At 42.1% G+C, this 23,873-nt stretch overlaps 1 protein-coding gene across 1 annotated transcript; it reads left to right on the forward strand.

Annotated features, from left to right (window-relative positions):
- The first annotated feature begins 11,596 nt into the window (after nucleotides 1-11,596).
- Nucleotides 11,597-19,665, forward strand: HSP90AA1 (heat shock protein 90 alpha family class A member 1). Its single transcript, XM_030485048.1, has 11 exons — nucleotides 11,597-11,976; nucleotides 13,487-13,645; nucleotides 13,741-14,107; nucleotides 14,590-14,723; nucleotides 15,228-15,536; nucleotides 16,215-16,380; nucleotides 16,650-16,840; nucleotides 16,951-17,098; nucleotides 17,791-18,059; nucleotides 18,411-18,744; nucleotides 18,921-19,665. Exons 2-11 carry the CDS (start codon nucleotides 13,487-13,489, stop codon nucleotides 19,028-19,030), a joined length of 2,187 nt encoding a protein of 728 aa, XP_030340908.1. The 5' UTR covers nucleotides 11,597-11,976; the 3' UTR covers nucleotides 19,031-19,665.
- The last annotated feature ends 4,208 nt before the right edge of the window (nucleotides 19,666-23,873 follow it).

The following is a 23,873-nucleotide window of genomic DNA, read 5'->3' on the forward strand; positions in this document are numbered from 1 at the left end:
CTTTCAGGTAAAGGACAGTGAGAATCTCCAGTCTTTGTATTTTGTTATTTTGTCATAACTGTAAAATTTAAACTCTGGGATGTCCCAGAATGTACACAGAAAGTTAATTAATGATAATAAATCAAATCTTGTGATGACTTTTCTTGCTTTATAATAGTCTAACCTGACTACATTAAAAAACCTACTAATTTCCTCTTGATTAAACCATTATTCATCCTATGCTATCTTCATCTTAAGCAAGAAATTAGAAATCAGAGAGAAGCAAAAATCCAAAATATACATTGGAGTATTAATGATACATCTGAAACAATATCTTCTGTCCTTCACTCTCAATATGTATATCCAAAATTACTTCTACTTTTTGTTTAAAAAGCCATATACTACAGTCAAGTGTGTGTGTATAAATACACATGCAGAAAGGGTTCAGCTATATTTACCCTTATTAACACTGAATCTGTGCAAACTGAAGATCAACCCATGGATGCAGAGGAGAAGACTCTTGCCTTCCAGGCTGAAATAGTTCCTCATCAACACTGTCTATTCCAGCAAGAAAACCTTTCTGAGGGAGCCCGTTTACAACTCATTGGCTGCAAGCAATCTAGCCATTAATGTGATTCAGCCAGTAAACACTGCCTGAATTCTTAAGTATATCCTGAGAATGCTTAAGCCTTCTGTTGTGGTCTCTGGACAAAATCATACTCAAGGCCGTGACTGATCCAAACAAGCTGGATCCTGGGAATGACTGACCCAATGAACACAATTGTACTCCATCATGGATTCAGGCACAGGATGACCAAAGCTGACCCCGTTACTACTGTGACGTCCAGCAGTGGAGCTTTTATAGAAATATTGCTCGTGCTGGTGTCTCCAGGACTGGTCAATTTGGGGTCAGCAGCTTCTCTGCCTACCTGATTGCAATGTGACCATGCTCACAAAACAAAAGAATAGGCAGTTTGTATGTCACCTTCAATTCAAGGCTAGCTAATGTCAAGTGAACACACTGCAGGACAGCAGTGGGAGCACAGGTGCACAATCTGATATAATAGTATCTAACTTTAGCAGCAAATTTGCCCTGGCTGGGGAATGACTGAACTTTATAAAGCAAGAGAGTGAGGTTGGTATCACACAATACAGCTCCACTGCTGCATTTCATTTTTTAGTATGTATTACATTTAAAGAAAAAGTTTAAACATGATAAATTCCTGTGAGGGTTTTGAAAGTTGGGGGAAATACACACTGAAATGGTGTAATTGCTGTAGTTGTTGCATTTGTTGGGAGCACAGAATTAAGTATGAAGCACCAGTTCACCATCATCAGGTAGTCAGTGATGATTAAGAATTTCATATTACAATTATATTAACTCTTAATTTCAGAAAAAGCTTGCTATTTGTCCATTTGTGCTGCCATTAAAACTCTCAGATTTCATTCAAGAGGAACCTCATGGCTGTAGAACAAAGATTATCCTAAATCCAAAGGAAGACCAAAGAGACTATATGGAAGAAAGGCAAATCAAAGAAATTGTGAGGAAGCATTCTCAATTCATCAGCTATCCAATTACACTCTTTGTAAGTGCCTTGTTTGAGATGCTAATAGTACACGCTTTGAAACACTAGTTGCATACCTAATGTCCTCGCATCATTCCCAGATGCTACTAGTATAATATTAACTAAGCTGTCTTTGTATCGCTAGCATTAATGTTTACAAGAAGGACTCTACATTGTGTTGTGTGATAATTTCTTGGTTTGTTTTCCTAGTGATAGGTTTAAGAGTACTACCTATGTAGGATAGATACACCATGTATCAGTCGCATCTAGATGCTGAGCTTCTCATGCACCAACCCAGAAGATGTCTTATAAAGGTAACATTTGTATGAGTGAATATAGTAAGACATAATTTATGCTGTTGGTAAAATCTGCACTACTTGACAATTAAAATAGGTATTTGTAGCTAAAGATCCTAGTTATGGAGGTGAAGCAATAAACCCTGAATGTGTATTTTATACTGATGTATCCTAAGGTTGTATATTTGGGGCCAAAGAAATCTGACATATTTAGACATGCTTCTGAAAGAGGTCTGGTTCACAATGACTAATTAGTAATGCTGGCTTTTAAGCCAGAGCTACTATGGTTCTAGTTCCAAAAGTGAGCAGAAGGCAATTTAGAAAGGTACTTTGAATGCCTAGTGTATCAGTAGTATTTAATGAATAATTTCTACAAAACTGCAAAGCAAAGTTGGAAATACTTCTCATATGACCTGTAATGATAATGATCTTGGACTTTCATGATGATCTTTGGACTTGATGATCTTAAAGGTCTTTTTCAACCTAGTTAATTCTATGATGTTCACTCTTAAAAAAGCAGTGATATGCAGGGAAATCAATCAAGATGGAATTAACATGCAAATTAAGCAATGTAATAGGAATATGAACCCAGGGGTTTCTAGAGAAAAGAATGGCCCACTGTACCTGTCTTGGACAACTAAGGAGAAGGAAGCCAAGTCATCACGGTTATATGTGGTATAAATTCAGAACTGTATTTCTGTCAGATGAAACAAACTTGTAACAGTTCTACAGAACTACAGGTAAGAGAGAGAGTTCATTGTGAAAAAATGGTCTGAGAAAATACAATTTTAGGTAAGTAGTTAGAAAGAGCAGCTATGTCCTGAGGAACAAAAGCTGAAAAATCCTTGCTTTTACTATTCCAATCCTTTACGGTCCCTTCCTGCAGCTTAGCTTTGCAGATCTACTGTGAAGGACAGCAAGAACAAAACACAGAAACTGCATTTTGTCATCAGGTTTTTATAGGTTTATTTTATAATAAAAAACTTTTCTGGTTAGAGTGAACTTTCTGCTTTTATTTTAAACACTAGAAATTTTTAAAGTAACTCAAATTTGACAAAATAAAGGTACGTCCCTATTCCATACATATCCAGCTGAAGTGGAGATGCAGAAATCCTGGGCTGCCAGCATCTGAAACAGTTTTCAGTTTGGTAATCACAGGAGTCAGTGTGACTCCCACCCAACTGAAAGAGCCATTCTGGAGGGTTCTTCCTCTCTCTTGTTTTGTTTTGTAAATGATGAGACAAAAAAAGGCAGAAATATCTCCTGGCAAGTATTAAGCAGCACCACTCCAAACAAGAAATAACCTGGTGACTTCTAGCAACTCTAGTCTGTCCTACTTGTATAATGTAGAGCAGCTGCATTATACTGACATGCATATTAACTGCCCTAAGAATACCCTCAGCTCAGCTGACTGCACAGCAGGATTTCAGTGTAAAGAGCCAAGTTACTTCAGGAGATTTGCCTCAGTACGGCAGGAAGCATCTCTTTGAAAGAGATGAAAACCGACTTTCCCTCTGATTTACTATGCCTCGTTACTGTAGCCTACAGATAGATCTGTGTATGATTTATCAAGTACTTACACGGCTTTTGACAAAATTTCTCAAAGTACCTACTCAGAGTCAACTTTAATCAGAATTATCTTACTGCTACTATTCTCTTTTCAGCATTCTTTCATGGAGAGGAAGCTGGGATTCAGATCTCTCAAGGTTTCTCACAAGAAATGAATCTTTTGATCTGTCTGACACAGCAGGAAGGTAACATTAAACTGCCTAAGCAGAGTGTTCATCATGGATAGCTGTGAAGCCATAATCTATGATTATCTGAAAGTACTCCATCATTTTAGTACCCTTTTTCCCTTAACAGTATATCTCTAATAAAATGAAGGTACTGTCTGAAATATTAAAAAAATTAAAAAAAAAGAAAAAAATAAAAACTCTATCATCCGTGCACTAAATAGTCCACCCAGAGCATATGGACAGATTTAAACTAATTTCTTGCCTTTTTCTTACAAGTATAGAGTGCCAAAGTAAAGACTATATCCTAGGTTTGAAATACTAGAAAGAATCAATTGCATGGCCATGTACTGCAAATGCTAATAATCTCACGTCCTGAAAAATGAGGAATCTGAACCTGCAGATTTTTTAAATTCCTATGACTTCTAAGATTTTTGTTGAAACATGCTTCACGATGAAATGTGAAACTTTTAGGCACATAGCACACTCACAGTAGAGTCCAGTGTGTTTTGAGTTCTGAATAGCTGACTTCAAATATTTCTTCACAGATACTGCAGCAGAGCAGAATTATGAAGGTGACAAGAAAAAGTGTAATAATAACATTCTTCAGAGTCTTCCTTCACCATCACAAGGAAAGAAGACATAAGTTTCATAAGAAATTTTCCAGAATATGAGGTGTTTACCTGGACACCTCTTCCAAGGAGGGACTGACCATACTGTCAGGGTATAAAAGAGCAGATCACTCCACAAGAAAGGGGGAGCCAGGAGCCCAGGGCAAAACCGAGGCACAGGGCCGGGCAGGGAGCGTACTGACAAGGGTCATAATCCCATAGTACCTGAGCAAGAAGAAAACTGGTCTAGTGATGTTGCACCCAATAGCTCAATGATCGCCACACGTATCTGTAATAATGAGGTGTGTCTAAGGACAAGCCAAGAAGTCAGGTCAGCAAGACAAGGCTGGGATCAGCGAAGTACAAGGCTGAACCCAGGCATAGCGCAGGCAAAGATCAAAGCCAAGGCCCAGGCTTCATTGCAGCTCCTAAGCTGTCAAACCCTTGGCCAGAGCTTCCTACAGCTTTTTCTCACACTGCTCCTTTCATACTAGTCAGATCCAGCGTAACTTGGCTGTGTGATATCAGAGCTAGTTTTGAGCTGTAATTCAAACTCAGTAATTAACTAAAAGTCCTCACTGCAAATTTTTTTTAGAACCAGGTTTATCAGATTCTTTTTTTTACACCAATTTAAGTAGAAGTTCTGCAAGATTCTTCAGTTCTTCCCATTTCTGTGCCCTCTTACAAGTGAGATGGTTGAGGTTATTGCATGCTCAGTATCCTCAATAAAAATGTGTAATTGATTTTTTTTTTAACCTAGATTACCCTGATTCCAGCCATCGCTGCTTTGTAAACCTACTTTCTCAACTCTTTATAAACAGCTAAAATTCCATGCAGAACTAAATCTGAAAGTGTAAGATCTTCACACCAGATGGCTCTCACTCTTTCCCTAAAGCCTCTGATTTCTAAGGTAAACCTTTCTTTGAAAGTTTTTAATTTGTCTCTAAGAACTGTACTTATTAAGAAGTAGATTCAGAAGTGTTCCTGAAGTACGTGAAAGCCTTTAAATCAATTTTTTTTCTTGCTTTTGCTAAAGGTACTAGAACAGTTTGGCCCAAATATATCTTCTTTATATAAAACAGTATCTTCTTTGTAGAAAATCTTCTTTATGCAAAAATGTGATCTTTCCAGTACAGGTGCCTGTATGAAGTACTTCTCTCTGCATCTGCTTACCTGCTTAGAAGCCAGAACTAGAACTTATCTTCCATGTGTCTATTTAAAACAAATCCAAAATTTATTTTCTACTATCAACTTTTCTGTCACATTCTACTCAACTCAATAGTTATCTAACTCAACTCTGAAATTATGTCTGTATTCAGTAATTTGAAAAATAAATACTATCACATCAGAATAAGTTAGTCAAATATGGAATACATGCTTTGTGACATAGTTTCCAGTAGTAGATATCTTCCTAGTTTTAATTTAGATTTAAGATTTGAGAGTCTTTAGTTCTACTGTGCTGAAGGTGGCTCAGAGGATACTTTTGTCACCAAATTGACCATGCATGCAAAGTAAGGTGAGTGCTCCATACACACCCATACCTGCAGCTGAATATGCAACAGCGTTCAGCTGTTACATATACTAAACCCACAGCCTTTACTGTTACGCAGAATGCAATACTTAGAACTGAAATGTGTACACGGAAAAAAGTAGCAGGTTTATTTCCACGCTTGTTGATGCTGAGGCGCTGGTAAGTAATTTTCCCAGTGATGTAACTTCACCATCACTATCATTTTTTAATGTCTTCAGGGGACATCTAGGATTTTATGTTTCTGGGGGCTTTTTAGTCGAACCTCCTGCTCTCTGAAAGAGCTTGTTCTCCAAGTTTCTTCTCCTTCTGAATTAGGATCTATTGAAACGTAATGCTTATGAATGGAAAAAAGCTCGTAGCTCTAGATAATAAATGTTACAACTGCCACCATACCTATCATTCTCCCTCCAAAGCCATCATTTTTATGTAACTATTCCTGATTTAAGGGAGATTCTGATGGGCATGAATTCTACTGTCATTCTCCAAACCAAATAACTGTGTCAACTGGTTTTTTGGTCCCATGCTAGACAAAACCAGCAGACACTTCAGCAAACAGGTCCTGCAATGCTTCTGAAGCACAGAGCAGAACCAGATACTGGAAAGAAACACTTGTAACTCTGTGGAAGACGTGTCCTGTGTCAGAAAGTTTGCATAGGTACAATTCTTGCTTTGTACATAAAACTTCAGCTTAGAAGTGCATAATTATGCATTTATTCTGGGAAAGTGTAAATCATGATATAATGTATAAAACTACAAAGACAGTTTCCCTTGTTCCAGTCACAAGGGAGTATTAAGATGGGGACCAATTTAAAATATCAAATTGCAGTGCTTATAAACTTAACCTAATTATTAGTTTTGTAGCAAACATCATATAAAGTAATCTATTATAAGATTAAACAATTATTCTGGGCCTTGTTAACATTCTATGAATCCAGGCCTTTCCATCCTCATTCTCTCAGCCTTCCTATGCAGCTGAGCATTTATTGTAATTGACATTTGTTAGTAGTGGAATTGTTGACTTTTGCTATAATATTCTTGTACAACCGTTTAAGTCCTTTCAGAATTCCTTCTGAGAGCAATGACTCTGAGTTATCACACTCCCTAAACACACATTTCAACTACCAGAGGCTTTTAGAGAAAAAGATACGTCCCTATTGCCCTTGGTCGATACAATTATTGCTGCCACCTACAGCTCACAAGTACAACTACATTTTATGAGAGCAATTCTCTGCCTCTTAGGTACCTCTTCACCGCAAAAATACTCCTAAGTGACTATCCATCTTATTTCTAGTATGAATCGCTTCTTTTTGTGACCTTTAAATCTTATGATCACTTCGTCTTCCAGTAAGACATGAGAAAGTAGGAAACAAGCTGGCCCCAGGAACAGTTTTAAGCAAGCATGAAGCTTTGCTCAGAGATCCCTAGCCAGCTTTACATTTCATTATGATAACAGAGATTTTACATGCATAATTCCATGTGTTAAAGGAAACTAGACACATATTACCAGATCTTTCTACTTATGTCAGTTTTTGAAATCTACCGTTCAGGTAATTTCAGTTGCTGCTGTTTTGTTTTCCTTAAGTAAACCCTGAAGTGCTGAGGTAACGACACGACAAAACTGTGTCAGAATTCAAACAGAATTAATTTTAAAGCCATGTTATAAAAGCACTAAGGCTACACCACCAAGAACAAAAGTTAGTTAAATGTTGGAATCAGAATTCTCTATGCAAATGTAATTTAATTTCTTTGTGGCTTATAAAAATAAAGTCTTATTCAGCAATACAGAAGAAGCCTTTGATCAAGAATAAACCCCAGTTTTTCCCTGGGTTATTTCAATGCTTCAAATCTTAAATAAATATTTTCCAGCCATCTTTTACTTTGTTCTTTTTTAATTTTGTAACTTTCATAGAGCAAAGAGTTCTTGAAATTGTGTAATTAAAGACTCTAATACAATGCAAATGTATACGGGAACAAGTATGGGACTAATCCTTGGGAAAGCGATTGCAAGATTGCGGCCCATGCAGTTAGTGCAGCAATGTATCTAACTTCCTAGCACATGGTGCTGGCATGGAACCGTTTCTGGTTTAAAAAGAACCGGTTCTTCAACATTTGATTCAAATCTGGATTTTCTGAAAGCCAAAGCTTCTCAGATTCTGACAAGAAAATGGCAAATCAACTACCTGCCTGCGCTTCAAATTTAGAATTAGAATTGAATATTGCGGTTGTTGGGCATGTTTACCTTTGCATTTACAGTAATGTTTGAAGTAGTAAATCTTACCAAATAAATGGCAGTTGCCCCATGTTATTTATTTATTACTGTATAATCAGAAAAAATGAAATCCCATGTAACCACCCCTCAGACACTGGCTACAACAGTTGTTAAAAAAATGGAAGAATGTTTTTAATCTGGTTTCCCAAGGAAATGAAGCACGTGAAACAACGTGGTGGTTGGCTGTCAGTCCCTCCATAATAATTTTGACCTATTTAGCCAATTCAATCAAAGTTAACAAAATACAGAAATCATAGAGATATTAACGTCTGCAAAAATCAACAGGTGGTTAACAGTCGTGTGCTCTTGTTGCCTCTTTTGATGGAAGAAGGGGCAGGGAGAATTCAGCTTTATCCTCGCTGTTTGCTGGCCTAACAGCCAGGAGGAAACAGCACGGCTATAGCCTTTACCGAGCACACCTGCATGCACCAGCTCTAGGATGTACTGCTTCTTGCCCACGCAGAACATTACAGGCAGGCAGATGAAGGAGAGATGGGTTTGGGATGATGGGGAGAGGAGTCAGGGACATCTAGGGGATATGGGAGGGAACAAGTGTGTGTGAAGGTGGGACTTGAAAATATCAGGCTTTGGCATTGCTCCTGTTAACAGAACTACACGTTAAAATATGAAGTATATTAATCTCTTGGTTGAAAAATGGAACTCTTTTGCTCAGATTTTCCTCCAAAGTAGACAGAATGCAAGCCTGGAACTAGTCTTTTTAGCCTAAAACTGAAGCAACACAAAACTGGGATCAGTTAAAATAGAGTAACCATAGGAACAAAGTGCCTATCTTCATGAGCCCTCGCTGCATAACTGAACAAAAAGAATATAGATTATTCACAAGTCATGAAGAAAATAACATGGTTTACACAGGCACACAGGAACTTGGGTTAAGCAGAGCTAAAAAACCTTAAGTAATCTCATACCAACTTTCTCCTAGTGCACTTGTGAAAAAATTTTGACAAAAGAAATCACTCTGCTTTTGAAGACTGCTTTTGAAAGCTGAATAACACAATCACAAAAGGGAAAAGAGAATGATATGGCTGCTACATTAGACAGCATAAAGGCACATGATCCTGCAGACATATGCAAAACCTTATATAGGTCTTCACATGCTTAAAATTACATCTGTCTCTAAGTCTGAATAACTGAATCCCCATTAACCAAATGATTAGAAAGGAAAAGATTTTCTTAAAACAACATTTTGGTAAAAGTGGCACTCTTAAAATTCTGGACATCTCCAAAGGAGAGCAGACAAACAATTTTAGTAGGCTATTACTGGGAAAAAAAAAATGCTTGGACAGATTTCTATAAATTGTAATAGTGTAGCAGTTCTCTAAAATACAGAAGTTATTTTTACACAAAAAAATGTTAGAAAACATTTTAGTTAATGGAATCTGAATTTAAGAGGCTTTCGGCCTAAAAGGCATGTCCTATAGCATTTATACTATACCAGGACTATTTTTAATCTAAGAAAAACATGAAAGTTCTATCATTCTGCTTGTGTATAACTGCCACACTTTATTAGGGAAGTGGTAAAAAGCCATTAAGCTCCTTCATGGAAGCAGAGAACCAAAGCAGCTGTCAGACCATTGAAATCATAATCACTATGCAAAGAAAAGAACACGTCATACTCAGGAAATTATTTTGGTGCATGTTATTTTGTAGAAGTGTGTGTGTTTGAAAGGAAAAGAAACCCACTGAGATCATAAATGCATTGAAATCAGACTCAACGAAGGTACAGAAAACAACCAGCCAGAGTACGCACCAAAAGGTGACCCAGACACAAGCACAGAACTTTCCAGACTGAGTGTTGGCTGAAATCCAGCTTTTTCAGTGGCTTAGAACTGTGAGCAAATAACCTCTCTCCTACAGTTTGATCTCTCCTGTGTGCTGAGCAGCAGCTCATCTATACACCCTCATGTTAATGTTGACACCACAATTAATTTTTCCTTCTAATTAAAACAACCTGCAGGACCCAGTATGTTGGCCAACTGCTTTGATCAGAGCTGTAGCACAGTTTAGAAGGGCAGGGTCCTGTAAGTCACTGCACCAATGCAGATAGTGATCCAGATACTGCAGAAACTGCAATGAAACAAGCTGTAATTTTAATTCCTTGACGGGTCCTACATGGTGTTTTACATGCATACTTAATGTATTTTCTTGTCAGATAATCAGAAGTACTTAAAACTCCCTAAAAGACATAATGCTGCAACAAAACCAAGCATGTAAGCCCCAATTCAATCAGATTTGCTTGTCTAGGCCAAATTGCAGGAAAACAGATGCTAAGAATGGTAAATTCAGCATACGGATCTTTGGTTAAATACATTAATGGACCCAAGTATTGACGTGTCTAATTCACGGGGCACACTACCCAGTGTAATTTAGGATGCTTAACTGGCAGAAGGGCAGTTAGGCATACAAAAATTTCATTCTCCAAAGTCAGTGAGATATTGAACTAGACAGTCCTCTGGGGTGCATCTAAGAGCCAACGGAAAATGCCAAGAAGTTGCACCTGGATGAATTCTTGCTACAGAAACAACAATTTTTATATTACTCAAGCAAATAGCTATTTTTTAGAGCAGAAAGATTGCCTAAATTCATTCTTACATCAGTGTACAGTTTTAACATGTGGCTTCGCTTGGTATTTATATCCCCAAAAGTGGATCAGCTCCAAGAACAAAGTTTTAGAAGGCTGCTCTGGAACACTTGTAATGCAGAGCACTTTCCCTAGAGATGGAAAACCTGCATTTAACTCCCTGCTCCCAATCAGGTCGCTCACGATATAAAAATAACCCCTCTGCTAAATGCCGTAATCACAGAGCTACTGGGTACAGACATATATTTATCCCTTATGCATGATGTATAAACTTATGTACAAAGGTGACCGTAGCTGTGCCCTTTGAACATCAACACAGATTTCCCACAGATTAGATAGATGGCAGCGCCACGTCCAGGCAGAGAATCCCAGCGGGCTTCACGCTTTGGGCTGTTAAGAAACTGAACAGCCTTGGCATCCGTCTGACGGCCACTATTAGCACTTAAATCCTTAAGTAACCGCATAGCTATGGAGGTCTTCTGAGCTGCTTGGATTTCACCACTTGACTTTTTATCCTGCACAAATACATAGTCTATCAGGGACGTTTTTGTTTAACTTGCAGACCGACACTTGCTGTGGGAGAAGCGATTCTGTTTTCCCCGATTAGGTGAAATGCTTTACCACAGCATCCCCACGCCGTGACCCATCCGGCTACGCCCGGCAGCGCAGACGGCTCCGGCCCGGGAGGCGGGGGGAGCACAGCCGCAGCCACCTGCACAACCGGCCTGCGGGGAGCCGCCCGGCGCCAGCAGCGCAAGCGGAGCCCGCGGGGCACCCCCGGGGCGCTGCAGGTGCCGCCCGCACCCCGGTCCTGGGCCCTTCTCCCAGCGGGCGCGGCCGCGCGGCCCCTCCCGCTTCTAGGACGTTCTGAGAGGCGCGGGGCAGCGGATGACGTTACCACCGCTTGCGCAACCCCCCCCGAGCCTCTCCCCCCAACCATAGGCGGCCACTACGCATGCGCTCGCTCCTCACCTCCCCCCTCCCACCTCCGCTCCCCGGGCGAGCCGGCGGTTGGACAGGCGGGGAGCGCGCGCGCTCATTCATCCGCCTGCCCATGCGCAGAGCCCGCCCCCGCCGGGCCGCGTGAGGCGGCGGGAGACGCCTGCGCGAGACCCGCGCTCCGACGTTCGCCGTTCGCGAGCGGCTCCGATTGGCTGCGAGTGGCCTGACCCCGCCCCGTAGCGGCGTGGCCGCGGGTCCCGGCCCTCGCCTCCACCGCCCCCTCCCCCGTGCCTGTCAGTGAAGGTTCCCGATGGTTCTGGAAGGAGGCGGAGCCCCGCATATATAAGCCAAGCGGGCGGTGGGGAGCGCGCACTGGTGAAGGTACGTCCGTGAGGGCAGAGCGCGCTTACAGCTACAGTAAGGAGACTAGCAGCCCTTCCCCCCTGCCAAGGTGAGCGGTGGGGGAGGCTGTGGCGGTAACTGATTGTACGGGGAGGGGGGAAGGAGGGCTCCGCTGAAGGAGCGGTTTCTTTCCAGATCGTAGCGGCTGCTGGATACCAACGCTTGTGTTGGGGATGTAGGGCTGGGGGATGCAGGCGACCGCGTGGTGCAGGACGTGCCTTACCTTACCGTTTCATTGGCCGTTAAAAGTGAAATGGGTTCGGAGGCTCTCCGGGTCCCGAAGTCGGGGCATGGCTGGAGGGCGGTGCGGGGTGATGCCTCTAAAGGCTGCATCTTCGATTTTTGTGGTATTTCTGCCCTTGAAATAGGGTGGTGGGGAAAAAACGGCGGGCAGCTTGGGGTGGGGGAGGACGGTTATCTTCCGCTCCCAGAGCGGGGGGTGGGAGGCGGGGGGGGAAGCAGACTGTTGGTTGCCGAGTGGGGCACCGCCAGGAGTAGCTCAGCGTGCGCGGGTGTGCCCCGGCCCCGCTTTGGTGCGGGGGGGTGGCGGTGGGGGGGTCGGGTGGCGAGGGAGCGCTCCCCTCAATGAATGGGCGCCCGGCCGCGCGCGCGGGCGGGGGGGCTGTGGCGGGCGGGGGCAGGGGCTGCTCGGCAGCGCGCGGGGCGGGGGGGGGGGGGGGGGGCGGGCGGGCGGGCGGGGAAGGCTCTGGCAGTTTCTAGAATTTTTCATGGCTCCGCCGGGAGCCGGCAGGGGGCGCTGCGCGGCGGCGCGGTGGGGGGGGGGCTCCTGCCGCCCGCGGGCTCGGCGTTACCGAGCGGGCACCGCGGCGGTAGAGCCGAGTGCGGTAGCTCGTGGGCTTAGATGATTATTCCGTGTTTCATTAGCGTTGTAGCTGAGGATTGCGGTGCTGCGCCGGGTCTCGATCCGTTCCGTAGCGGCTAAAGCCGGGTTGTGGTTGGACAGGTCTTCGGTTTTGAGTTGTATCTGTTGCTGCTGACCTTTGACGCGTACGGAGGATAGCCTAGGTAGCGGGTCCAGTTCCGATACTCATTGTAGAACGGGGTAATGAGTTCGGCTGGACCCTGTTGGCACTTAAACTGTGTGGATAGTGTCTGCATCCAAAGATGATAGTCATATGAACAAAATACGAGGTGGATAAAAGAAAAGGGAAGTACTAATCTCTCAAATGCAGGAACTTAGCTCAGTTTTTTTTTTTTTGCAATTTGTGCTTTCATTGTGGTGAGGGGAAGTAAGAGCTGTATGTTACTTTGGAAATAAGAAGAGAGAAAAATCTGCGTGTTGCACCAGAATGGTGCGAACCTGAGTGAATGTAAAGCAAACCTGTAGTTAAAGTCTTGCGCTTAGTTTCTGTATATAGCAAGATTCCTGAATTCTTTGCTTGTGAGAAATTGAATCTGGGTGTTCCTTTACTTGGTGTTCTTATGGCGCTGTATTTGAAACTGAGTAAAATATCTTCAAATGCTGTCGTCACTGCCTGCAAAAGGCTATGTGCACCAAGCTGCTGGGGATGGTGTTTCAACTTGCTCTCTCCTTACAGATGCCGGAAGCTGTGCAAACTCAAGACCAACCAATGGAGGAGGAGGTGGAGACCTTTGCCTTCCAGGCTGAGATTGCTCAGTTGATGTCTCTGATCATCAACACTTTCTACTCCAATAAGGAAATTTTTCTGAGGGAGCTGATTTCCAATTCATCAGATGTAAGTATAGGCTCCCAGCCTGCTTCATGTCAGTAATGTTACTGAATTTTTTAGGAATGGTCGAGGGATGCTACGGTCTGCCTTTTCTCTTACAGGCTCTGGACAAGATAAGATATGAGAGTTTGACTGACCCAAGCAAGCTGGATTCTGGAAAAGACCTGAAAATTAACTTGATTCCAAACAAGCATGATCGCACTCTGACCATTGTTGATACAGGCATTGGGATGACCAAAGCTGACCTGGTCAACAACCTTGGTACAATTGCCAAGTCTGGTACTAAGGCATTCATGGAAGCACTGCAGGCAGGGGCTGATATATCCATGATTGGTCAGTTTGGTGTTGGCTTCTACTCTGCTTACCTGGTTGCAGAAAAAGTGACGGTGATAACCAAGCACAATGATGATGAGCAATATGCTTGGGAGTCATCAGCTGGAGGATCTTTCACTGTCAGGCTTGATAATGGTGAGTGTTAAATGTTTTTCCCTCAAGCAGCTTTCTGAAGTTTTTTGCCATTCGGATACCTGCTCCATGCATTGAAGAAGACAAAACCAAACATGTAAAGGGGGTAGTACTATTAGTCAAGTGTTAGATCAAGCATGGATACAGCTATTCTATCATTCCAGTTAGAATAACATTTGGTACATAAGGGAATGTCCCAGTAAATTATAGTATGGTGTGTTACAATTAAGACTAAGCTTTCAGAGCTTCAAGTATGGACATATTGATCAATTCCTCCAACTATTCTGTATTACTGAACCTTTCCAAAGTACATGCTGGGTACAGTGTGGCTGAGGAAATGTCTGTGAGGTTTTATACACAAAAGCTTACATTCACCTACTGGTGAACAAGTCTGTTGATAGAGCAGTGGCTATTTGAAGAACATGTGTGTTACAACGAGTTTGATCTGCTGCACAAGTAAAGCATGTAAACTCCATCCATTCCAGGTGAACCTTTGGGCCGTGGGACAAAAGTCATTTTGCATCTCAAAGAAGATCAGACTGAGTATCTGGAAGAACGGAGAATCAAGGAAATAGTGAAGAAGCATTCCCAGTTCATCGGCTATCCTATTACACTCTTTGTACGTACTTTGTTTGGAAAGCTAAATAACTGAGTATTGCAAACTTAGAGCAAGTGAATTTCTGAAATGGGAGAGAGATCAGTCTGTTAAATTATTACAGATGTTACATGAATGTAGCCCTTAAATTCTGTTAATACAGCTTCATTTTACAGGAACATTAATTACAAATCTACAAAGTTTAACAAAAAAAGTCCCAAAACTGGAACTTGTTTTACCAAGGTGGTATGGTAACAGCCTCCAAATTACTGAAAATCTAGCTGTATTTTGGTGTATTGTTAGTGGCAATTGAGTATAATGAAACTAAATAGCATGAACTATCATACAGTCACATGGAAACCAAAGTATCACTTGTCTCTTGGTCCCCAGAATGCAAGTCCTTAGTTGAATCTAGGAGGAAAATGTGATGCCATGTTAGTTTGTAGCTTTGAGACTACAAGGGACATGTTAGGGCTGTTGATGATGAATGTCCTGGATTTCTTAAGTAAACTAATGATTTCCTTGCAGGTGGAGAAGGAACGTGATAAGGAAGTGAGTGATGATGAGGCTGAGGAAAAGGAAGAGGAAAAAGAAGAGAAGGAGGAAAAGACAGAAGATAAACCAGAGATAGAGGATGTTGGTTCTGATGAAGAAGAAGAAAAGAAGGATGGAGACAAGAAGAAGAAAAAGAAGATCAAGGAGAAGTACATTGACCATGAGGAACTGAACAAGACCAAGCCCATTTGGACCAGGAATCCAGATGACATAACCAATGAAGAATATGGGGAATTCTACAAGAGCCTAACTAATGACTGGGAAGACCATTTGGCTGTCAAAGTAAGTTCTTGTCAGTCTTAAGGTACAATTCTGCTTGCCACTAAAGCTGGAAGCTTGGTAAACATGCTGCTGAACTGTGATGCACTGTCCCACGTCTTACTGTGGCAGGTTGCTTTGCATTTGGTATGATAGTACGTGAGGGTGACACACTGTGTGTGCTACAACTGTCTTGGCTCCTTTTAATGCTGTGTTTGCAACCTTTATTTAATCAGTGTTAAAATGTTAAATCAGCTGCTTTCCTAGTTTGTAGCTTAGTTGTTACCAGGTCTGATTCAAAAAACAATTCAGAGTAGATTTCAGATGAATGTAAATTGAGTTACTTGGGTTTGTAGCTCAGTTTCGAAAAGGCCTGTGGGTAAACAGGATGGATGAGTGAGTGGCCTTTTTCTGGGTCTCTTGGGAGAAGTGCTGTAAGAAAACAGCTGCTGCCTGAAGCTCAACATGTAGTATAGGCAACTGAGTGTGTCTTCCGAATTCATTTGCTTACCTGGTAACAGTTAAATAGAACTTGGATATGTCTGACTGGAGGAAGAGCTTGTTCCTGACCCATGTTTTGTCTACTGTCTTCTTTCTGAGATCTGATGGTTACTGTTTGACTTGTGCATTTGAAGAGTTGTTAAATGGACACAAAGTGAGAGCCATGCAAATTGACTAATATGATACTTCGTTTTCTCACAGCACTTCTCTGTGGAAGGGCAGTTGGAATTCAGAGCTCTCCTCTTTGTCCCACGGCGTGCACCCTTTGATCTGTTTGAAAACAGGAAGAAGAAGAATAACATCAAGCTGTATGTACGCAGGGTTTTCATTATGGACAACTGTGAGGAACTGATCCCTGAATATCTGAGTAAGTGTATTTTTGAGGGGAATGTTTCCTAAAATGTCAGAGAAACTGCTTATCAATCTTGTGGTTCGTTTTCATGTTCAAAGACATATGGGAGAGCAAAGATTAAGTCCTTAAATATATCTGATAGGAGTTCAAAGTACTGTTTAGTGCTCTCTAAAACTCTGTTGAAACCAATTTGTGATTTTAAAAAGATACAGCCACTTAAGTAGTGGCAGGTAGTCTTGGTTTCTTTGACACCTACAATGCTAATTCTCACTGTCATCTTCCAGATTTCATGAGAGGTGTGGTGGACTCTGAGGATTTGCCTCTGAATATTTCCCGTGAAATGCTGCAGCAGAGCAAGATCCTCAAAGTGATCCGGAAGAACTTGGTAAAGAAGTGCTTGGAACTCTTCACTGAGTTGGCTGAGGACAAGGAGAATTACAAGAAGTTCTATGAGCAGTTCTCCAAGAACATCAAGGTTTGTAGTCTTTCTGCTAAATAATACTGATGCTTTGTTAGCTAATGCTAACCAACACGGTTTAGTATTAATCCAAATGAATCACTAGTTTTATTGCTCTACTTCTGTAGCTGGGTATACATGAAGACTCCCAGAACCGCAAGAAGCTCTCAGAATTGCTGAGGTATTACACTTCTGCATCTGGTGATGAAATGGTTTCTCTGAAGGACTACTGCACTCGGATGAAGGAAAACCAGAAACATGTCTACTATATTACTGGTGAGTCTGTAACAAAATGTTAACTTTTAGGGGTGAGAAAACAGAAAACAACCCTGGCAGCTTTTCTTGCAGGACATGCTTGTCATTACTTGCTCTGGTAGTTAATGGGTCCTTAAATACGGTACTAGGTCCCTAAGGACAGCAGAACTAGTTGCAGATAATACAGTACCCTTTGTACAGCTAGTTTACACTTTTTTTTTTTTTTTTTGTCCTTGTGAGCATACTTTCTAAAGTATGAATCTTTGTGGTGTCTTTAAGATCCCTTTGTTCAGCCTTTAGGCTTGTACAGCCAGGAGCGTGAATTTTTAACACTTAATGCTCAACCCCCTGTAACTATTTCAGCATCAGATGTTAAATTTTACTTTCTCAAGGTAAATGCTGTACAGGGCTCCTCAGATTCTTGTGGCAGAAATGGGAAACGCTTTGTAAGTGCCATTCCAGGAAATGTTAGTTTACTTTCAAACCAGTGAGAGGTGTATTGCAGGCTGTGGGTGTCAGTTTGAAAGGCTTGAGTTTCTCCAGGCCAGCCTAATCTTTGCAGTAGCTTGGGATACCCTTTCTGTGCTCCCCTTTTTCTTTGGTCTGGGCATTTAGTGTCATGAAAATGTAGCATAGGCTCTAGAGAATAAACAAGCTGCCATGTTACAGTACTGAGTCTCAAACCACAACTGTGGCACTCCTGTTGCCTGCAGGTGAGACAAAAGATCAGGTGGCCAACTCTGCTTTTGTGGAGCGTCTTCGCAAACATGGCCTGGAAGTGATCTACATGATTGAACCTATTGATGAGTACTGTGTGCAGCAGCTGAAGGAATTTGAAGGCAAGACCCTGGTTTCTGTAACAAAAGAGGGTTTGGAGCTTCCAGAGGATGAGGAGGAGAAAAAGAAGCAGGAGGAGAAGAAAGCCAAGTTTGAAAACCTCTGCAAAATAATGAAAGATATCCTTGAAAAGAAAGTAGAAAAGGTAATTAGTAGTTCTTGGTTTGTCTATATGTAGTAAGCTTAATGGTCTGAAATGAATTTGCTGTGGAGAAGACTCAAATAATGTCTATTATAGTTGCCCTTTGAAGGAAAGCAATCTCTGCAAAAATGCAGTGTTACAGATAATGTACCTGTTTCACTTTTTTAGTGAAGCGAAGTAGTTTTGTTGAGTTGGTATTGCACATTTGGCTTTGTCTCACGAGTTTCTGGTCTTCCGTGACCTGCAGCAGCATTTTGTAGTTTGAACCTTTGCTAAATCAGTTGGGATAGTAAATCAAATGGTATATGTTGAAACATTAAATTACAAATGTGTACTTTGCATTCACTTTCCTAGGTGGTTGTGTCCAATCGTTTAGTCACTTCTCCATGCTGTATTGTAACAAGTACATATGGCTGGACTGCCAACATGGAGAGGATCATGAAAGCACAGGCATTACGAGACAACTCCACAATGGGATACATGGCAGCAAAGAAGCATCTGGAGATTAATCCTGATCATTCCATCATTGAAACCCTGAGGCAAAAGGCAGAGGCTGATAAGAACGACAAGTCTGTAAAAGATCTTGTCATCCTGCTGTATGAGACAGCGCTGCTGTCCTCTGGCTTCAGCTTAGAAGATCCTCAGACACATGCCAACCGCATTTACAGGATGATTAAACTTGGCCTGGGTAAGCTAGAAATCTTTATCTCCAGTGAATGCTGGGCCTTTGGAGGGCACCCACTGTCCAGAGATGATTTTGGTGCTTGTGGGAATGGGGGAACCTTCTCATGGGTTCAGGTGCAAAGCAAAAGAAAGCTTTTGCATCCTGACCTTGGCACTAATGTACATGTGTTTCCTGCACAGGCATTGATGAAGATGATACTGCTGCAGAAGAAGCTAGTCCAGCAGTTACCGAGGAGATGCCACCTCTGGAAGGAGATGATGACACATCACGCATGGAGGAGGTGGATTAAACCAGTTTACAGGAACTTGTGAATGTTTCCTTGGCTAATATGAATAAGTTATATTTTGTATATTATGAATGTTACCTGCCAAAAAAAATCTTTGACACTTTGTCTGCATTCCCTCTTATATTTATTTTCAAAGATGTTATACCTTTATTTTTGTTACATTGCTTTTTCAGCTGATGTGAGATACAAATGCCATTGAGGGAATATTTTCTTTAACACTGTACAACCCTAAACAGGCAAGTAAGGAGTAGTTATTTTTGTCTGTATTAGCTGGTTGCAGGTGGCAGGGTTTTTGACTTATTCTTAATTGCCAGAAATGTGGTAAAGAAGTAACAAAGACGGTGTGACATCAGGATGCTCAAGTTTGTTTTGTGTTATACAGCTCTTCAACTCTAAATGTGTCTAACATACAGTACCTAGTAACTAGGTATCTAGGAGAGCTGAAATATTTGGGGAAGCTTTAACCCTTTTGCTCCTAACAAGGTCTTGATGTTCAAAGTTGTTTTTTATACTGTTTCAGGATTCTGGATTGCACTCTACCATAGAATAGAATCCACTGTAAATCTCTATTGTGATTTATGCAACTCTGCATGTGCAGTTCAAACCTAGAACTGTAAGAATAAAAGTGTTAAGAATGAGTCATGTCATGGACTTGTCTGTTGACACTGGGAGTGAAACCTATTAAATCTATAACACTGCAGTGCCCCTGCAAACCAGTACTGCAGAAAAGTTGAGCAGTTCCCAAGAGATCCTAAGACTATTTTAGTCTTGAAGAAGCGGTTACTTGCCTTAAGTGTGGCTTTACGTTATGTTGATACTTCTGTAGTTTTTTCAGTGGCTCTGCACATGGAGCTAGGTCCCTACAAGCCTGGCTGATGGTGCTGTGCTGAGGTGGTGGTGTTAGGTACTGAACATGGTATCACACAGGCTTTCAAAAAAAATGGTAGGTTGTGCTGCATTATAGATTTCTCTACCTTTGTCTCTGAAGAAATGTGAAAGGAAATGGAGTTGGCAGTAGCTAACTCCAGCAACTTTCCCTCCCCACCAGCTGCTTGGTGCAGCTCTGATCCCCTTTAATGTCTTGGGTATTTACAAGCTTAAGTTCACTGAAGTTGAGGAGGAGGGGGTAGGGGCAAGTTTCAGGTATCCCGCCTGGTTCTCCGGTCGTGATTAGTTTCCTGGTCCTATTTGTTTCATGTGGTTTGCATATGACAAAAGTGGGTTGGGTTGCGTTTGTTCTTTTTTAATAAGGTAAAAAGCTGGTGATGGCTGCAGGGGTATCCTGCAGGTATGTGAAATAATAGCTTTCTGCAGACTAATAAAGCTGTCAGAGCAGCACTGCTCCAGGGCAGAGGAGGCTGAGTGTGGGCTTTACACACACTGGGGTGTGGATACACTAGCACTGGTTTGATTGGGGATGTGGCCTTTTGTGGGCTCCTCAAACTGAGTATTTTGCATGTCAGTTTACTTACACCAGTGCACTCGCATGCTTACAAGTCATTCTGAATTACTGCTCCAAAATGAAACTAGATTAAGGGACCGGCTGTGAAAATAAGCTGCTTCAGTAGTGCTTACACAATTTCCAAAGGCCTAACATGTTTGAAGGCTTCCGGATGGTTTGGTTTGGGGCTTTTTGTTCAGGTGTTCAGCTGCTCTGCTGAAACTTTTCAGTGTTTGTTAGGCCACACTTGCATCAAGTTACTTTTGAGAGGGAGATGGAGGAGGCCTTTTGCCTTTATTTAGTTCAGAATCTGCATTTATGAAACCTCCTCTTGGTGGCTTTTTGTGGGGAGAAAAGCAGAATTTCATTCCCACAGTTCTTAGTGCTTTATGTGCCCGAAGTGTTTGTTCCAGCCCTTGGTGACTAGAGGAATTGTCTCACGGTACCTAAAAAATAGCTTGAACTGAGAGCTCTCTGCATGTGGGGTATTTGTCTTCCACACTTGTCATTCTGTGTCAAATGTCCAAAGCTGTTTTAAATGGGGGGTGTCTCAAAGACTGCAGCAGAGATGGGTGCTTACTGTGCCAGGAAAGGCACAGTTGCGACCTTGAAGCAAGGTTGCAACATGGCAGTAAGGCTGGAGCACTTCCAATGCACTTGCCCTAGTCAATGGGTACTTGCTCAGTTGTAAACTCATATGTCACTAGGGGCTGTGTTCCATGTGTTCCATTTCCTCCCTGTGCCCCAGCACTGTTGCTATAGCAGCGAGTGTGACATCAAAACATGCAGTTCTCTGGCTGGTGAGAGGAGTACTGACATGTGGTTTGGTGGATGGATGATGGAAGCAGAAAAAGCTTCCATCTTGGTGATAGCCAGGTGCTGAAGGCTCTCAGGATGTTGGAGTTCAGTCTGCTTTAGGTCATTTCTCCAAGGCCTTGCTGGTAAAAATCCTTACTCAGAAGCACTGTACCAAAACTTAGAAGCAGGTGGATTTTAAGATCTGTGTGTCTTGTAACTGAAATCTGTTTTACAAGATTTTTTATAATGTGTAAGATAGTGTGAAAATAGCTTCCAATTAGTACATTGAGATCTAAAATTCACAGTGACAAAAGATGCTAAGGACACGCTTCCAGTTGGTTAGTGAAGTGATGGCGCAAGCCTGACTCAAGTCTTCACCTCTCCTGAAAACAAATTTGTTAGAGAAGAATTCAGGTGAAACTTGAAGGTTATCTTCTTGTGATGAGAACGCGTTGGTGTTCGAGTTGTTCCTGCCTTACACTGGGCAGTTACACTGTAGATCTTGCAGAGAAGACGTGATGATGGGGTTGTGCTTTCGCACCCTGTGGAGCTCCCTCATCTGCTAGCTTTTTGCTGAAACACATTTTAGGCAGTCAGGACACTGTTCTCAAAAGTTCTCTTGGTCAGCTGCTTGTAGCAGTTCATGGTCTTGTTTTTCACATTTTGTACTGGTGTAGCGGGAGATGAAAGCATTGAGAGCACCACGGTGGAGTTCAGGGCATGCTGGGAGCCCTCATAACAACCTCCTCTTGTTTTGGGCCTCTCTGAGCCTGCTTACAAGGCCACTGGAATGCACAGCACAGTTCAGCAAAGGGTTAAGTGCTGATATTAAAACATGTTTCTTCTTACTTGGGCTGCAGGAAGGTGGAGCCAGCCACTGAGTAACTGATGGCAGTAAAACTTGGCACAGCTTGGCCTCTTGCTTTCTCTTTGCCTCCTAGCTTAGAGATTGTACTGCTGGCGGTCAGAGGTTTCATCAAAGTTCATCAGAACATTTTCCCATTGACAGCAGTCTTTTTGATACTGAGTTCAGACATACTTGATTCTGCTCCTTTCTTGGGAAGGAACCCTTGCTCCACATGTGGTTTGGGTTTTGGAGCCTTTAGAGCAGAAGTGCTGGTGCCCTATTGCTATAGTGAAAAGCTCCCGCTATTGCATGCTGTGCAGTCTGAATTTCAGGTGGCAGCAGGAAAGGAAAATAGCTTCTTTTGTCCTGGAAATTGCAACAGAACCTGATGGATTTCCTAAGGTGACAAGGAAAGGAGCAAAAATGCTGTGCTGTGCTGAATGACAGGGGAACTGTTGGGTCTGAAACAAAGATGCCTCTGGAATGTGCTATTGATAATCCCCCCACATAAACACTGTTACTGCAGCGGTCATGGCTAATGACGTGTCTTGCCGATGAAGAGGTTTTTTTCAGGTATTTTGCATTAATTTACAGCTGACCATGAAATGTTCATTTATTTGTGTTCTTAATTTGTATTTGGAGGTCTTAATTTGACAGTAGAAGTCTTGGCAAATAGACCATTTCAGGTGCTCTTCTGCCTGTGTGTAAATTTAACTTCTATCAGGATTTGCTTAATAGTGAGGGCACCCTAAAGAGCGAGTGACCTGAATTTCAGCTGTTTATAATTTCTGGTACTTGCTTATGCAGATCTGGTTTTAATGTTCTTCATTTTCAACGGAGCAAACCTTACCTAAGAAACAGCTGAGTAAGTTATGCTGGACAATAAAAAGGTATTTCAGACAAAGATTTGGTTTTGTTCAGCAAATTGTACAAAACATTGTGTTTTTTAAAAACGCAGGCTAAAAAAAACCCCAAAACTGGTGGATAAAACTCCATCCAAAGTATGGCTGGTCCAAGGAGGAGCAGAGGTAACTGTATCAGAGGAGAGTTCAGTGCCCTTAGCGACAGCATCAAGAAGAGAAAGAGATGCACGTTCTTTCAAACCAAGGTGCTGTTTCCATGGGTGAGGAGGAAGAGGAGGGTGTGGGGTTCGGGGTGTTTGGCTTTGCACTGCACGGGGTTCTCCTGACTCGAACCATTAGCCAAGCATTTCATTATTAGTGCTTTAAAATACATAGGGATGGTTCCCACATGTATTTCCCTTTGTCATTTTTATCTTACAACTGGTCGTAAATTACAGAGTTTCCATTATGTATTAGAAAAAAACCAGCCCATAATAGTTTTTAAAGCCAAAGGAAAAAAAAATCTCATTTTTTCCAAGTGTTCTTGCACTAGTTTTTCCTGAAGCAGTATTTAAAAAGCTGTTAACAGGCTACTGTTGCAAAGAATCATAGACTGGTTTGTGTTGGAAAGGACCTTAAGATCATCTAGTTCCAACCCCCTGCCATGGGCAGGAATGCCTTACCCTAGACCAACCTGGCCTTGAACACTTCCAGGGATGAAGCATTTACCACTTCTCTGGGCAACCCATTCCAGTGCCTCACCACCCTCACAGTAAAGAACTTTTTCCTTATATCCAACCTGAACTTCCTCTGTTTAAGTTTAAACCCATTACCCCTTGTCCTGTTGCTACAGTCCCTGATGAAGAGTCCCTCCCCAGCATCCCTGTAGGCCCCCTTCAGATAGTGGAAGGCTGCTAT

The sequence above is a fragment of the Strigops habroptila genome, chromosome 4 (assembly GCF_004027225.2).
Source record: "Strigops habroptila isolate Jane chromosome 4, bStrHab1.2.pri, whole genome shotgun sequence".
NCBI classification, from domain to species: domain Eukaryota; kingdom Metazoa; phylum Chordata; class Aves; order Psittaciformes; family Psittacidae; genus Strigops; species Strigops habroptila.

Bases quoted from the DNA above. Each gene is read 5' to 3' on its own strand.
- HSP90AA1 (XM_030485048.1), top strand. From the start codon at position 13,487: ATGCCGGAAGCTGTGCAAACTCAAGACCAACCAATGGAGGAGGAGGTG. The intron at 14,108-14,589 runs GTGAGTGTTAAA...CATCCATTCCAG, and splicing joins CACTGTCAGGCTTGATAATG to GTGAACCTTTGGGCCGTGGG. The intron at 18,745-18,920 runs GTAAGCTAGAAA...TTTCCTGCACAG, and splicing joins GATGATTAAACTTGGCCTGG to GCATTGATGAAGATGATACT.